The 17500-nt window shown below is 50.0% G+C and overlaps 1 protein-coding gene across 1 annotated transcript in view; it reads left to right on the top strand.

Annotated features, from left to right (window-relative positions):
- cfap54 (cilia and flagella associated 54) overlaps positions 1-17500 on the top strand; it is a gene marked incomplete at both ends in the record, with an annotated part of 69704 nt that overhangs the window by 43687 nt on the left and 8517 nt on the right. Inside the window, 18 exon segments of the mRNA XM_080538506.1 lie at positions 966-1083; positions 1656-1804; positions 2463-2649; positions 3664-3751; positions 3976-4149; positions 6832-6898; positions 7165-7350; positions 7614-7700; positions 7821-7940; positions 10653-10706; positions 10952-11102; positions 11532-11716; positions 12187-12341; positions 12864-12972; positions 13531-13693; positions 14078-14238; positions 14424-14570; positions 15633-15650. Coding sequence (XP_080394632.1) covers positions 966-1083; positions 1656-1804; positions 2463-2649; positions 3664-3751; positions 3976-4149; positions 6832-6898; positions 7165-7350; positions 7614-7700; positions 7821-7940; positions 10653-10706; positions 10952-11102; positions 11532-11716; positions 12187-12341; positions 12864-12972; positions 13531-13693; positions 14078-14238; positions 14424-14570; positions 15633-15650 — 2319 coding nt within the window.

Raw genomic sequence — 17500 nt, 5'->3', positions numbered from 1 at the left:
AGTACCTTTAGTGTGACTTTATGCTGCATTCATGTTGTGTCGGAAGGTCCGAGTTGGGAAGTCGTTCTTCCGACTTTGTTGTGTTCATGTACTTTTAACTCGGAATGTGGGAACAACATTGTAGCAGATTCGAGGCGGGAGGTCGACACAGAGGAACAGTTTGGGCGTCGCCTGTTTATTTCGTTTCACACTGCTCAGCACACCCACTCGGGCGTGCTGGCGAATTCTTGGCAAATAATAATGCTCAGAGTCTTACTGGGTTCCCACAGGTCCTTGAAATCCTTGTTTGTGAATTTTGAGAAAAATAAATCAAGGTCTTAAAATGTTTGAAAATAGACATGGGTCTATTCCCCTCTCTCTCTCTCTCTCTCTCTCTAAAAAAAATTATATATTCCCCAAAAATTTACTTCCTTGAATTTGAGGGAATTGAGTCTTAAGAGTCCTTGAAAGGTGCTTGAATGTGATGTTTCAGAAGGTGTGGGAACCCTGGTCTTAATAAATAATAGTCGCGCTGGTCAGTCGTAGACCGCGTCTCGGCTCCTTCCCCTTTCGGGTGTGTCACTCGGCCGGTCTCTCGTACTGGTACTCTGTGTCTGGTAGGATCTTTCCACCTTGTCTCACTGCCCAGAGGGAACAAACACACACAGGTTAACAAGCCACCTGGATGATGATTCGAACTGAGACACCTGTGTCAATCCGCCCCATCATTCACACTCCACCACAGTCTGGCTCCACCTGCAGGCCAGAACGCACCATGTTCCCCACAAACATGATTTCTCACCAAATGCATAAATGATGACGCTTCATTTTGTAGCCAATCAGAGTACTGTACTGTTGCTAGGTAAACACCACATAGTACACTTGGAACACTCGAGGTGGTGAGAGTTCTGGAATTCTTTGGCAGTCAGTGAATTAACCCTCCCCCTTCCTCCTCTCTCCTCCTCCCATCCTCCCCCCTGTGTCAGGTGACCTGTCGGAGCTATGCAGGGAGGCAGCTGATGTCCAGCTGGACGCCTCCTCCTGGGCTGCCCCCCCCCTGCAGGGCCAGCAACCCCAACCCCCCTGAACCCCTGGAACTGGCTGGTACACACACACACTCACACACACACACACACACACAGACACAGACAGACACACATACACACACACACACACACACACTAACACACACACACACACACACCATACCATACACACCACGCACCAGAACCACACACTACAACACTACACACACACACACACACACACACACACACACGCACACACCATACCATACCATACACACCACACACCAGAGCAACACACCACAACACCACACACACACACACACACACACACCACTATGTACAGACCAAACCAATGTGTCTCTCAACCTTGTGTGTGTGTATGTGTGTGTGTGTGTGTGTGTGTGTGTAGAGGTGCGCAGGGCCATGTGTGTGGTGTGTGTCTCTGACCCTGTGTGTGTGTGTGTGTGTGTGTGTGTGTGTGTGTGTGTAGAGGTGCGCAGGGCCATGTGTGTGGTGTGTGTCTCTGACCCTGTGTGTGTGTGTGTGTGTGTGTGTGTAGAGGTGCGCAGGGCCATGTGTGTGGTGTGTGTCTCTGACCCTGTGTGTGTGTGTGTGTGTGTGTGTGTGTGTGTGTGTGTGTGTGTGTAGAGGTGCGCAGGGCCATGTGTGTGGTGCGTGTGCCCTTGGACGTGGAGGACACGCTGCGCTGCTACAGGGAGGCGTTGGGGGCGGAGCCTAACGCCCTGCTGAGCTTCACACACAGCCGGACCCTCCTACTACTGCTGCTGGCTCACACACAGCCCTGTAGGTACACACACACACACACACACACACAGAGACTACACACACCAGCCACAGTCTGTTTGAATCGATGTCGTTTAAAAGACGAAGCCACTTCCGGAGCCTCAGGGCCAAAACTCAGAGGCTAACCAACAGCTACTTTTTCCAGGCGATCAGGCTCATGAACAAGCCTACTGTAGACAATTGACTATCATCCCCAAGCATAACCCATGTATACAGACTACCTAAGCTTAACACATCTCATGTACACAGACTACCTAACCTTAACACATCTCATGTATACAGACTACCTAACCTTAACACATCTCATGTATACAGACTACCCAACCTTAACACATCTCATGTATACAGACTACCTAAGCTTAACACATCTCATGTATACAGACTACCTAAGCTTCTATCTACCATCTATCTATTTGATTACTAGTTGTACTGCTAACTGTATCTTGTCTTATTTGTCATTTATGTATTGTACTATTGTCACTTTTTTATCTTGTATTATGCCTATTATTGCCTTATAGTCTTGTGCTGCAATGTCAGGAACCGAAGCCTAAGAATTCTACTCTCTTACACTTGTGTAATGTGACGTAACAATACAACTTAAAACATGAAGCACCCAGGCTTGTCTGTGTGTGTGTCTTCACAGCGTTGGAGGTGCCCTTCTGTAAGGAGGGTGGAGTTGGGGGCAGGGTGGAGTTCAGCCTGGCGGTGAGGGCGCCCCCGGCCCTCGGCCCCCCAGACCTGACCCTGGAGGACTACAGCACCCTGGGCTCCCTGTACGGCCTCCCCCTGCCCCCCTCCCACCTCCACACCGTGCTGTCCTCCTACACCACCTCCATCAGTAAGAACACCCCTCCCCCTGCCCCCCTCCCACCTCCACACCCTTCTCCTATCCTACACCCCCTCCATCAGTAAGAATACCCCTCCTCCCCTCCCCCTGCCCCCCCCTCCCACCTCCACACCGTGCTGTCCTCCTACACCACCTCCATCAGTAAGAATACCCCTCCTCTCCTCTCCTCCCCTCTCCCTGCCCCCCTTTCCACCTCCACACCGTGCTGTCCTCCTACACCACCTCCATCAGTAAGAACACCCCTCCTCTCCTCTCCTCCCCTCTCCCTGCCCCCCTCCCACCTCCACATCGTCCTCTCCTCCTACACCACCTCCATCAGTAAGAACACCCCTCCTCTCCTCTCCTCCCCTCTCCCTGCCCCCCTCCCACCTCCACATCGTCCTCTCCTCCTACACCACCTCCATCAGTAAGAATACCCCTCCTCTCCTCTCCTCCCCTCTCCCTGCCCCCCTCCCACCTCCACATCGTCCTCTCCTCCTACACCACCTCCATCAGTAAGATGACCGTCTGTTTCTGTTGGTTGAGTTAGGAGGACAGTGTATTTGACGGGCTGTTTCTACTGTACATAAGCTACCATACTCTGTATATAAGCTACCACACTGTGCATAGCTCATAACTGTATATACCTCTAACTACCGTACTTGCCATACTGTACCTATCACTATCATTCACTATATATGTTTTTATATCATGTTTTTATATCACTATTTGCACTTCTGGTTAGATGGTAAACTGCATTTCATTCTATAGTACTTGTACTCTGCTATGACAATAAAGTTGAATCTAATCGAATCTATTGGTTGGGTTAGGACAGTGTGTTTGACAGGCTGTTTCTATTGGTTGAGTTAGGACAGTGTGTTTGACAGGCTGTTTCTATTGGTTGGGTTAGGACAGTGTGTTTGACAGGCTGTTTCTATTGGTTGAGTTAGGACAGTGTGTTTGACAGGCTGTTTCTATTGGTTGGGTTAGGACAGTGTGTTTGACAGGCTGTTTCTATGCCTCCAGAGTACCTGCAGGCCAACAACCACGACTCCCTCAGAGTCCAGGCTCTGCACGACCTGGGGAACCTGCACTACTACAACAATAACACCAGGTACACACACACACACACACACACACACACACACACACACACAAACACACACACTTCTACGGCGCTAACACAAGGTTTACACACACACACACACACACGGTACTGTATATCAGACACTTCTACATGTGCATTCTTTGTATGATAAATAGTATTTTTAATACGTTGTTTTCTAGTCATGTGACATGTCAGAGTGAGTGTGTGTGTGTGTGTGTGTCGTGTCCCAGGGCGGCCCACTCCTCCTGGGCCCAGGCGGTGGACTGCGCCCTGCATAGCCCCGGGGTGCTGCAGGCCTGGGACGGGGTCTCCTGGGGCGCCCCCTACGCCCCCCAGCACACCCTGAGGCATGCTGGGATTTGGGGCTGCCTGCAGGGGGCCGTGCTGACGGCTAAGATCGCCCAGTGAGTCTCTGATGGACAAGTCTGGTTTATTACACTGAACACACGTACACACCACAAGTACACAACACAAGTACAGTATACAACACAGAGGCACAGCAGCTCTGCAACATGAATCATCATCAACCATATAATGTAATAAGGATAGAAGATAAAATATAAACAATCATAAAACATTCCCATTCTGATGCTGGGTTTGAACTTCAACAGATCGTCTTGACCATGTCTACATGCCTAAATGCATTGAGTTGCTGCCACATGATTGGCTGATTTGATATTTGCTTTAACGAGCAGTTGAAAAGGTGTACTTAATAAAGTGGCCGGTGAGTGTATATGTGACAGGGCATGGTTAAAAAGTCCCCAAGTAGGGAAAAAAAAAAATCGGTTTTTTCCAGATTATGAAAGGGTAGTTTGTAAGCTTTAAAATGATGTGTCATACATTGAAATCTGAAACAAGTTGAAGAAGTCATGGATATTTTAATGGTGATACCCCCTGAACCACCGTACTGAGATATCCAGACTCAACCGTTTTTCACAGAGGTAATGGGTGGGAACAATAGCTGGTTAACTCCACCCTAATCACTCCCTCAAGACAACCACACCCTCAAGACAACCACTCCCCCATTACACTACCTGTCATTACCTACCTGTCATCTGTCAGTGGGGTTGTCAGCTAACCCTCAGGAAGCAAAATTGCAGGGCTGACACATTTAAATAGCTAAATAATAATAATAATAATAATAATTCAAGATTCATGATTTTTTATTGCCATGTGTGCCAAAAGTGTTACGTCCCATTACAAGTACAAGAGAGTAAAATTCATGGCAATGGAAAAAATTAGGCAAGATACAATTGAGCAATACAATAATAGAATGGTAAAAAAATAATAATGTTGTGTCTGTGTGTATGCATTTATTATTATAGTCCATAAAGCATCTAGTGGGACTTCGGTGTAGTTCCTTCCCATCCCATCTGGGCATCAAAGCTGTAATAAAAAAAGAAGACAGTACATTTAAAATGATTGCCCACTGTTACCAACACCACTTTTACAAAATAGCCTACTACTATCTTCATAAAATAGAATGCAATGACAAATACCTGAAGTGCTGGTGACTCATCAAGGTGTCATCTCTCAGAACCTCTCACCTCGTCATTCTGTAACACAAATTTCAGGTCAGAGGTGTGGACACACTGCTAGTGGAGGTTTTCCATAGACTCTCAGTGTACTGTATTACAGAAGTTGGCTAGTGAAATCATTTCAATTCACAGTATTATTCTACAGCAAATCTACATATCAATTAATTAATCATTATTTTTTATTCCACATAACATTACCGTTCATTACAAAAGCATTTACTTTTTCTATAATCTATTACATCTCTAACAAAGCTGTACAGTATGTTACATGTTAGTAGGTCTGCAACAAATGTATTTATTCATTATGTTTTATCTTTGACAACGTATTTCTTCCTCCCACCATCTCATTAGGTTTTATTTGTATAGTATAGTATAGTGGATAGTGTACATAGCCTTTATTTTATGTAAACCAGCTCTTTTCCCTTCTTGTTTTTAGTTTTTTTTTCCTAGCACCAGGGGAGCCCCCTCCTCCCAAATTTCGTTGTTTGGTACCTGTACTATATCAATGACAATAAAGACCATTCATTCATTCATTCATTCATTAGTTTTGTAGAGGGGTGGCATGATTGTGGTGAGCAGTTTCAGTGGTCTGATAACTGATGCTAACAACGGGGCTATCTACCTTACTCACAAAACAACAAATAACTGTTTGGCTATCCTAAGTAAACAACACAAAATAGTATACAACACATGTAACTCACTAAAACTTACCCAAGAACACAGCAGAAGGTCTGTCTGTAGACGACTGTCCCATGAAAGTGAAGTGGAGATCAATGTCTGAAATTCCGTTGTCATCTGTCATCGTCAGATTCGGAGTTCGGAGTTGCCGTTCGGAGGTCCCGTTATGTATAGTCCAATATTAAGGAGTTCATTAGTTGCCCACTGTCGATATTTCTGCCTGCTTTTGAAATTCTGTTAATAGCATTAGCTTCAGCATCCATCTTGTAAACTTGTAAACAGATCCACATCGCAGATGGCTACTTACATACAGCTGGGGTGGGCGTGGCTACACACACTGCTACACTAATATGAATAATACCCCCCACCCGACTTTGCTAACTAAATGTAGGTATATAGTGAATGTAAAACTGTTGGATATGATATCGAGTGGGTTCTTCATCGCTTCGTTTGTCGTCCTATGCCAAAAACCGGAAAACAATTTTTTTCACAACAAGACTTGTTTGGCTCGATTGCAAGGTTTCACAACTGCCGAGATGGGGACCTATTAATCAAACCCTGTCACATATACCCCCCCTTCTCCTGTTCTGATGTTGACTCTGAGGAAGATGTGTCGAAACGTCACTGACCCTTTTCCTCTGCAAAAAACATGCAGACTATATGAGTGCTCTGGTATCTTATTTTGGGTAGTCTAATGGTGTAATAGTTTTGCAATCATAAAACAGTAAAACAGAAGTATAGAATACTAAATACACTTCAATAATGTGTAGGACATGGTTTTCTTAAAAAAGAAAAAAAAACACACTCAACCTGTAAAGTAAATAATGTAGTTATTATGATACCCATGATCCTCCTGTGTCTGACCTCCAGGTACGTCCTCACCTCCAACATCAACCAGAGGACCATGTGCTGCCTGCTGTCTGCTCAGCTCTTCAAGGTAACCTGTGGGTGTGAGTGTGAGTGTGAGTGTGAGTGTGAGGGTGTGTCTGTGTCTGTGTCTGTGTCTGTGTCTGTGTCTGTGTCTGTGTCTGTGTCTGTGTCTGTCACGGGCGGGTGCCCTTGCATACCCTGATGTGTGTGTCTCTCGTGTATATTATAGTGTTTGGGTAACTACATTAATGTGTGTGTGTGTGTGTGTGTGTGTGTGTGTGTGTCTGTCTGTGTGTGTGTGTGTGTGTGTGTATCCCCCCCCCCCCCCCACAGTGTCTCCTGGGGGCCTCCCTGCCCCACCCCCAGGGGGACCTGCGGTACGCGTGCTACAGCGTGGGGGCGGAGCTTGTCCCGGGCCTGGACCTGTTCTCTGAGCCGGACCGCGGCCCCCTGGCCTCCACCATAGCCAGCCTCCACTTCCTGTCTCACTGCCTCTACCAGGCTGGGCACCACCTGAAGGTACCCTGCAGCCTGTGTGTGTAGCAGAGTTTTTGATTGACGGTTGGTAGCCGATTTCTGGGGGGGGGGGGGGGGGGGGGTTCGTGATTTTTTTTTGGGCTTTTGATCCCGCTTTAGGAATAGCTTTAACAGAGTTCTCATGAGCAGAGTTTAAGCTAGATATGTTCTGCTTTCTGGTGTCTGATTTTGGCGGGAATCTTTAATTGAAGCTGCTGTGTTTTGCTTCGAAATGTCGTCTGATGTTCTGATGTGGTGCTGTTCAGACCCTGCCTGTGCTGGCTCTCTACCTGCACCTCACTGGGACCGTGTGTCGAGACCCACACCTCACCATCGGAGGCAGGATACTGAAGGTGTGTGTGTGTGTGTGTGTGTGTGTGTGTGTATTTTCACATGCGTGTCTGCATACACTGTGAGTGTGTGTGTGTGTGTGGTACTGATAAGGTTGTGTGTCTCTGTGTGTGTGTGAGCAGGTGAAGGTGTTGACAGAGCTGGGTCAGTTCAGTCAGGCCCTGAAGGAGACGTCTCTGCTAACCAGCGGGGAGGAGGTCCCTCAGCCACACGGCTGCTACAGCGCCACGGAGAAACACACGGTACACACACACACACACACACACTCTCCCTGTATATATACACACACAGACACACACACACACGCACAATAAGCACACACTGTTACGCCCCCTGGTGACTCGGGGTAGCAGGGCGCAACATAAAGCAACAGAATGGACATGTGAGGGTGCAGTCACACAAAAACCAGGAAACCAAATATGCAATAGATGAATATTTATCTATAAAGCAACACAGGGAACAGAGAGGACTAACAGTGGCACCAAATAAAAATCATAATCCAAAATAATAATCCCACCCCCCCTTTACAGATGCTAGGCACCTCAAAGTACAGTGGGTGGTGCTCACTCTATAAACTGTGGTGCTAGCTAGACAGCAGGCAAATCCTACGTGTGTGCAAGATGTAAACCCTGGTATCTCAACTAGCCATCTGCCCCCCTGTGCACAAATTAACATAAAAAGTTAACAACAGAATACAACTTAAGGGGCGTTTAGGTGGCATAGCGGACTACGTAACCGCAAGGTTCCCCGTTCAATTCCGGCCACGGACATATCCTGCATGTCATCCCTTCTCTCTCTCTCACTCATCCTTCCTGTCAAATCTCTACTATATCACAATAAAAATAAAAATATGAGTGGCGTAAAATATGAGTACACCACTCAAAAAAAGAAAATACTTAGAAAAAAAAAGAAAAAAAGAATACAACTTAAAGTAACTATCAAATCAAAATGTACAAAGGGTAATATAATGGAAGCTTTCACATTGCAAATCATCTACCGTATTTTCCGCACTATAAGGCGCACCGGATTATAAGGCGCACCTTCAATGAATGGCCTATTTTAGAACTGTTTTCATATACAGGGCGCACCGGATTATATGGCGCATAGAATAGAATATAGAATACTGCAGTCAAACGTTTGACTGGGGTTGCGTTACGCCCAAGCTCCACCTACTGCGTTGCGTCACCTCTCCATCGGTGTTGTGTCAACTTCCCGTTGTCCATGCTCCACCTGAGCGTTGTCACGGTCAACGTTCTACCTGCTCCACTGTCAAAAATATATATTTTTCCACCTCAAGTATCAGCCGTTCGTCATCCATTTTTGCAACAAGCGTCAAGGACCTGCGGTGATTCACAGCTGACTCGCGTGAATAGCAATTCGCAATAGCTGCGACCACGAGATATAGAGTACCGTAGTTAGCTACAAGCATTTTCAATCTGGTATTATCTCTATTAGTGGATTAACCGCTGTGGTGATTTAACAGCTGATAAAAATACATCAAGTAGACTACAAACAGAGCAAAACAATAAAGCAACACCAGAAAACAACCAATAGGCTATACAATTATAACCAACAACCAATATGTGACAGCTCCTGGTGAAATGTGCAACGTAATTTTTCAGTTTTTACACATGCTTAAACTACAGATTGTAAGCTTTCAAATGATGTGTCATACATTCAAATCAGAGAAAGATTGAACACGACAGGCGTATTTGAATGTTGGTTCACCTCAAACACTGAATGGGAGAAAAGTGACTCTGAACGCAGCCACAGCTACGAACGCTGCTAACAAAACACATCGCTACGAAGGTCTCAACTGTATTTTAATAACATGACAACATACTGGGAGAACATCGACATGCTAAAAACACATAACTACACATAACTAGATGAACACACAGTTCTTGCTTTTGAACACGAGCTAAAACGAAAGTATGTTTACAAGTCAACCCTCCCTTACCGGTAGCCTCCGGCAAACGAGAATAATGAATCCAATACACAAATTATAAGTGTTTAGTGATCGTTAAACTGTTGTTTATTATATCGAGTGGGTACTTTAAAACTTCAAGTTGAAAGCACCAAGAAGGACCGCCTCGAAATTCATCGATGTTCATGTCCCGTGCTAGCGCTGTTGCCTTCATTCGAATAGTGACTGTAGAGACGCTTCAACTTGCTGCTCTCTGTTCAACAACCCACTGTTGGAGTTTGTCCTCTAACTGTGGCCATCTCGCTTTGTTCCCTCGGAAACTCTGTTTAGTCTTCTTTACTTGGGGTCTTGTGGTGTGGGACTGTGAGTAAGCACATCAGTACCGGTGTTTACTGATTACCGTAATGCTGCAAGCGGTGCGGCTTTGTAGTTTACCAGTCGTACTGAAACATTTTGACAGAGCGCCTTGAGCGCCGTGTACAACCAGTATGGATCAACCAATTAACCAATTGATCCATATATAAGGCGCTCCGGATTATAAGGCGCACTGTCGTTTATTTTGAAAATTAAAGGCTTTTAAGTGCGCCTTATAGTGCGGAAAATACGGTAATCATCGAAATTAACCAAACAGAAGAAAACCAAATCATATCGAACAAAGGCTCTACCCACCAGAGCCCTGCCACCAGAGCAGGGAGGCAGAGAACAGGAGAGAGAACTGAGGACACAGAGAACTATTTCAGGAAGGGATCAGGTTGATTATAGAATCAGGTGTGGAATGATGAAACCAGAACCAAGCGCGCATCTGAGAATTTAGGAGAATGACAACAGCAGGAGGAGACAAACACAACACACAACACAAGACACAAAACCAACCAGTAGGCCTACTTCAACATAAACGAAACACAGAAAACCAACACTGTACGTAACACACACACACTCACTATAAGCACACACACACGGGCAGACACACACATGCACACACACGTGTGTAGAAACAAACATATCATATTTATTTAAATCATTCCAGATGATAAAGAAGTTCTCCATCAACAAGTCTCTGCTGTACCCAGCCAACCTCCAGGTGAGTGTGTGTGTTTGGTACCATTCCTCCTTCCGCTCCATGGATTACCCATGAGCCCGTCCTCCGATTCTTACCTCCCCCTACCTCCCGAGCCTCCCCCTACCTCCCCCAGCCTCACCCATGCTCCATCAACTTATCACAACATATCATCTATCAACATCTATTGTTGTGTTAATCCTACTGTGCAGTATTGTGTATTGAGAGTGTGTGTGTGTGTGTGTGTGTGTGTGTGTGTATGTGTGCAGGCGGTGGAGGACCTGGTGAACAGGGGTGTGTGTGTGGAGGCGTTGGTGCTGTACGGCCCCAGGCTGAGCAGAGGACTGACCCTGGCCAGAGCCCAGCTCATCACCGCCCTGGCCTGCACCATACACAGCCTGCCTGAACCGCTGGGCCAAGGTACACACACACACACACACACACACACACACACACACACACACACACCTGGCCTGCACCATACACACCCTGCCTGAACCGCTGGGCCAAGGTACACACACACACACACACACACACACACACATACACCTGGCCTGCACCATACACAGCCTGCCTGAACCGCTGGGCCAAGGTACACACACACACACACACACACACACACACACACACACACACACACACACCTGGCCTGCACCATACACACCCTGCCTGAACCGCTGGGCCAAGGTACACACACACACACACATACACATAGACACACACATTTAAATTACATTTTTACATTTAGCAGACGCCTTATTCCTAAGAAACTTACAACAAATACATTTGACTAAGTAGGTGAATCATCTATGCATCAGTCATTACAAAAAGTGTATTATGGCCCGGTAGAAATCCCTGACTCCCCCACCGGGGGCCGGCAGCGGACCTCCAGCGCCTCAGACCTCTCCCACTCCCCCCCGCCCAGCTCCCCCGGGGGGGGCCACGGCGGGGGCACCCCCACCTCCAAGACCCGGCACCCCAAAGGGCTGCACATGGACCCCCAGAAGGACCAGCTCACCCTGGGCAAGGTCAAGGTGTGTGTGTGTGTGTGTGTGTGAGGTGTGAGGTGTGAGGTGTGAGGTGTGAGGTGTGAGGTGTGGGTGTGAATGAGGTGTGCGGTGTGGGTGCGGGTGTGGTGTGGTGTGTGTGTGTGTGTGTGTGTGTGTGTGTGTGTGGTATGTGTGTGTGGTGTGAGGTGTGAGGTGTGAGTGTGAATGAGGTGTGTGGTGTGGGTGCGGGTGTGGGTGCGGGTGTGGTGTGTGTGTGTGTGTGTGTGTGGTATGTGTGTGTGGTGTGTGTGTGTGTGTGTGTGTGTGTGTGTGTGTGTGTGTGTGCGTGCAATGCGTGTGTGTGTGTGTGTGTGTGTGCGTGTGTGTGTGTGTGTGTGTGTGTGTGTGTGTGTGTGTGTGCATGTGCGTGCAATGCGTGTGTGTGTGTGTGTGTGTGTGTATGTGTGTGTGTGTGTGTCACCAAGTTCTGACTCCTCCCCCTCCCCTCCCCGTAGGCGTTGCTGCTGAAGGAGGCGTGCTGTCTGCTGAGCCCTCAGCTCCGCCCCCTCTCCCCCCTCGACCAATCAGATCCTGAGGAGGTGGAGCTGGCCGTGGACACACACCTGCTGCTGTCTAACATCCACCTGCAGCAAGGCAGGACGGCCTACAGGTACACACAAACACACACACACACACACACACACACACACACACACAAATGCGTAAATGACTATCGCCTTGTTGCTCTCACTTCCGAAGTGAGCAAATGCTGTGAGAAGCTGGTCAAAGAGCTGGTCTGTGACTCGCTTTCACCCGAACTGGACCCCCACCAAAACAGATCCACCAATGACACCATTGCCACTGCTCTCCACACTTACTCCACTTTACTGTCACTTTACTATGTCCTTTGTCACTTTACTATGTCCTTTGTTACTTTACTATGTCCTTTGTTACTTTACTATGTCCTTTGTCACTTTACTATGTCCTTTGTCACTTTACTATGCCCTGTACTACTAACCCTAACCCTTTTTTTTAATCTTGAATTATGTTTGAACTATTATACCCTATGTCTCGTGCTGCAATACAAAGTCAGGAACCGAATGTTACTCTGTTACACATGTGACGTAACAATAAACGTGAAACTTGAAACACACACACACACACACCCTCTCTCTCTCCTGTCCTCCTGTAGTGCTGACCTGGCGGTCTCTGCTCTGACAATGCTGCAGAACTCTGCTGTCAATCACAACACAAGCCCCGCCCTCTCCCGCAGACGCCATTCCTCCCTCAAGAGTGAACAGGTGTGTGTGTGTGTGTGAATGAAATGAATGAATGGTCTTTATTGTCATTAATACAGTACAGGTACCATACAACGAAATTTAGGAGGGGGGTCTCCCCTGGTGCTTGGAAAAAAGACTAAAAACAAGAGAGCCATGGGTAAAATAAAAAAGAAAAGAGCTGGTTGACATAAATAAAGGCTATGTACACTATCCACTATACTATACTACTATACTATACAATAAAACTGTGCTGTACACTATGCTATGCTATAAATATCCTAACTTTTCCTATATCTGAACCTTATGTACACATGGGTTGTCATATTGCACATAATATTTGTTGCACATTCATTAAAGTGTCGCAGTTAGCAGGTTTAGAATGTTCACAGTTGTATTACAATATTGCACTTATGTGTGTGTGTGTGTGTGTGTGTGTGTGTGTGTGTGTGTGTGTGACAGTTGTGAGTGTGTATCCAGCGTAGAATTAATCCAGTTAGTAATTTGTGAGACTCTTCTTACCAATCATTAAGTATCCTTCCCTCCCTCCCTCCCTCCCTCCCCCCCTCCCCCCCTCCCCAGGGCAGTGTGCGGGGGGCAGAGCGGGCGTGCAGCCTCCAGCCGGGTGACCAGGTGCGGGGGGTGGAGGCCAGGGAGAGGCTGGGTCCTGCCTTGTGGCTGCGCTGCCGACTGTCCGTGGTCCGCAGCCTGGTGGCTCATATCCCTGGGACTGCCATCTACCCTGGTGGGTGGGGGGGGACTGGCATCTACCCTGGTGGGTGGGGGGGGGGGGACTGGCATCTACCCTGGTGGGGGGGGGGGGGGGCTGGCATCTACCCTGGTGGGTGGGGGGGGGGGACTGGCATCTACCCTGGTGGGTGGGGGGGGACTGGCATCTACCCTGGTGGGTGGGGGGGGGACTGCCATCTACCCTGGTGGGTGGGGGGGGACTGCCATCTACCCTGGTGGGTGGGGGCTAGCATCTAGAGCATCTTCCTGGGAGACTCCCAACACAGGGAATGGGATTGGAATAGGAAAACCATGATCATGAGCAGACTTGCATAGATGTTTCGGTGGGCAGTAAGCTCAAAGTAATGGGCAGAAGGCCTAAACCATATTTGGTGTGTAGGGGCTGACAGCAGTGTGCAGGCGTCCAGGCTGTTGGAGGAGGGTCTGGGGGAGGCGGAGGCGTGGGGCGACCCAGACACCACCGCTCTGCTGCTCCTCCAGGGGGCGAAACTGAACACACACCAGGGACGGCCCCCCCAGGACACCACCTCCCTGCTGCAGGTCACACACACACACACACACACACACACACACACACACACTCTGATATTACCAGTTATAGTCCCATACCAACTCCAACCACTCATTCATTCAAGTGAGTTGAATTGCTGACTGTGTGTGTGTGTGTGTGTGTGTGTGTGTGTGTGTGTGTGTGTGTGTGTGTGTGTGTGTGTGTGTGTGTGTAGGAGGTGGTCAGCCTGCTGTCAGGGAGGGTGTGTGTGTCTGAGGGGGCCAGTGTGAGTCTGGTCCAGGCTACGCTGCTGCTGAGTGACCTGAGAGGAACAGCGAACCAGGCGCTCTGTCTGCTCTCACAGAGGCTGCTGCAGCAACAGGTACCTCTCCTCCCTCCCTCCCTCCCTCCCTCCCTCTCTGTCTGCTCTCACAGAGGCTGCTGCAGCAACAGGTACCTCTCCTCCCTCCCTCCCTCCCTCCCTCTCTGTCTGCTCTCACAGAGGCTGCTGCAGCAACAGGTACCTCTCCTCCCTCCCTCCCTCCCTCCCTCCCTCTCTGTCTGCTCTCACAGAGGCTGCTGCAGCAACAGGTACCTCTCCTCCCTCCCTCCCTCCCTCCCTCTCTGTCTGCTCTCACAGAGGCTGCTGCAGCAACAGGTACCTCTCCTCCCTCCCTCCCTCCCTCCCTCTCTGTCTGCTCTCACAGAGGCTGCTGCAGCAACAGGTACCTCTCCTCCCTCCCTCCCTCCCTCCCTCCCTCTCTGTCTGCTCTCACAGAGGCTGCTGCAGCAACAGGTACCTCTCCTCCCTCCCTCCCTCCCTCCCTCTCTGTCTGCTCTCACAGAGGCTGCTGCAGCAACAGGTACCTCTCCTCCCTCCCTCCCTCCCTCCCTCTCTGTCTGCTCTCACAGAGGCTGCTGCACCAACAGGTACCTCTCCTCCCTCCCTCCCTCCCTCCCTCCCTCTCTGTCTGCTCTCACAGAGGCTGCTGCAGCAACAGGTACCTCTCCTCCCTCCCTCCCTCCCTCCCTCTCTGTCTGCTCTCACAGAGGCTGCTGCACCAACAGGTACCTCTCCTCCCTCCCTCCCTCCCTCCCTCTCTGTCTGCTCTCACAGAGGCTGCTGCAGCAACAGGTACCTCTCCTCCCTCCCTCCCTCCCTCCCTCTCTGTCTGCTCTCACAGAGGCTGCTGCAGCAACAGGTACCTCTCCTCCCTCCCTCCCTCCCTCCCTCCCTCTCTGTCTGCTCTCACAGAGGCTGCTGCACCAACAGGTACCTCTCCTCCCTCCCTCCCTCCCTCCCTCTCTGTCTGCTCTCACAGAGGCTGCTGCAGCAACAGGTACCTCTCCTCCCTCCCTCCCTCCCTCTCTGTCTGCTCTCACAGAGGCTGCTGCACCAACAGGTACCTCTCCTCCCTCTCTCCCTCTCTGTCTGCTCTCACAGAGGCTGCTGCAGCAACAGGTACCTCTCCTCCCTCCCTCCCTCCCTCCCTCCCTCTCTGTCTGCTCTCACAGAGGCTGCTGCAGCAACAGGTACCTCTCCTCCCTCCCTCCCTCCCTCCCTCCCTCTCTGTCTGCTCTCACAGAGGCTGCTGCAGCAACAGGTACCTCTCCTCCCTCCCTCCCTCCCTCCCTCTCTGTCTGCTCTCACAGAGGCTGCTGCAGCAACAGGTACCTCTCCTCTCTCCCTCCCTCCCTCCCTCTCTGTCTGCTCTCACAGAGGCTGCTGCACCAACAGGTACCTCTCCTCCCCTCCCTCCCTCCCTCTCTGTCTGCTCTCACAGAGGCTGCTGCAGCAACAGGTACCTCTCCTCCCTCCCTCCCTCCCTCCCTCCCTCCCTCTCTGTCTGCTCTCACAGAGGCTGCTGCAGCAACAGGTACCTCTCCTCTCTCCCTCCCTCCCTCCCTCTCTGTCTGCTCTCACAGAGGCTGCTGCACCAACAGGTACCTCTCCTCCCCTCCCTCCCTCCCTCTCTGTCTGCTCTCACAGAGGCTGCTGCAGCAACAGGTACCTCTCCTCCCTCCCTCCCTCCCTCCCTCTCTGTCTGCTCTCACAGAGGCTGCTGCAGCAACAGGTACCTCTCCTCCCTCCCTCCCTCCCTCCCTCCCTCCCTCCCTCTCTGTCTGCTCTCACAGAGGCTGCTGCAGCAACAGGTACCTCTCCTCCCTCCCTCCCTCCCTCTCTGTCTGCTCTCACAGAGGCTGCTGCAGCAACAGGTACCTCTCCTCCCTCCCTCCCTCCCTCCCTCTCTGTCTGCTCTCACAGAGGCTGCTGCAGCAACCACCGGCCGATCTCCAACCTTCCCTTCCTGAGTAAAACCCTGGAAAGAGCAGCCGCCGGTCAAATCCATCAGTATATGTCCAACCATGAGCTCTATGAGCCCCTACAATCTGGCTTCAGATCCCACCACAGCACGGAAACCGCCCTCATTAAAATCACCAATGATCTCCTCATTGCTGCTGACTCGGGCCATTTCAGTATCCTCATCCTCCTGGACCTCTCTGCTGCCTTCGACACTGTCTCCCACACCATCCTCCTCAACCGCCTCTCCACCCACCTGGGTGTCACTGGTACAGCCCTCTCCTGGTTCACATCATACCCCTCGAACAGGGAACAGTTTGTCTTCATCCACGGCTCAAGCTCCCCCCCAGCCCCAGTCAACCAAGGCGTCCCCCAAGGCTCTGTACTCTGACCCCTCCTCTTCACCATTTACATGCTCCCCCTCGGCCAGATCCTCCGTCGTCACGGCCTTAACTACCACTGCTACACTGACGATACCCAAATCTACCTCAGCTCCACCCCATCCTCTCCGCTCCCCCCCCAGTCCCTCATCAACTGCCTGCTCGAAATAAAAACCTGGATGACATTTAACCTTCTCAAACTCAACAGTAAGAAAACAGAGCTCATGGCTGTGGCACCCAAGGCGCTGCTCTGGAAGGTTGGGGACTTCATCCTCGAGGTCGACGGCTGCTCCATCTCCCCATCCTCCGAAGTCCGAAACCTGGGCGTCATCCTGGACTCCACCCTCTCCTTCCACTCCCACATAAAATCTATCACTAAATCCGCCTTTTTCCACCTCAGAAACGTCGCCAGATTACGACCTTCCCTCACTGACTCTGTTGCCGAAACCCTCATCCACGTACCTAACTGACCTCCTCCCCCAGCATACCCCTTCCCGGAACCTGCGGTCCGCAGACATGGGCCTGCTATCCACCCCCCGCACCAACCTACGGACCTTTGGGGACAGAGCCTTCAGCGTGGCAGCTCCCACCCTCTGGAACTCCCTCCCCATAGCGATCCGCAACGCCCCT

The sequence above is a fragment of the Nansenia antarctica genome (genome assembly GCF_963989245.1).
Source record: "Nansenia antarctica genome assembly, chromosome: 8".
Classification (NCBI taxonomy): Eukaryota; Metazoa; Chordata; class Actinopteri; order Argentiniformes; family Microstomatidae; genus Nansenia; species Nansenia antarctica.
Note: the sequence above shows the minus strand (reverse complement) of the source record. Positions and strands in the feature narration are given on the sequence as shown.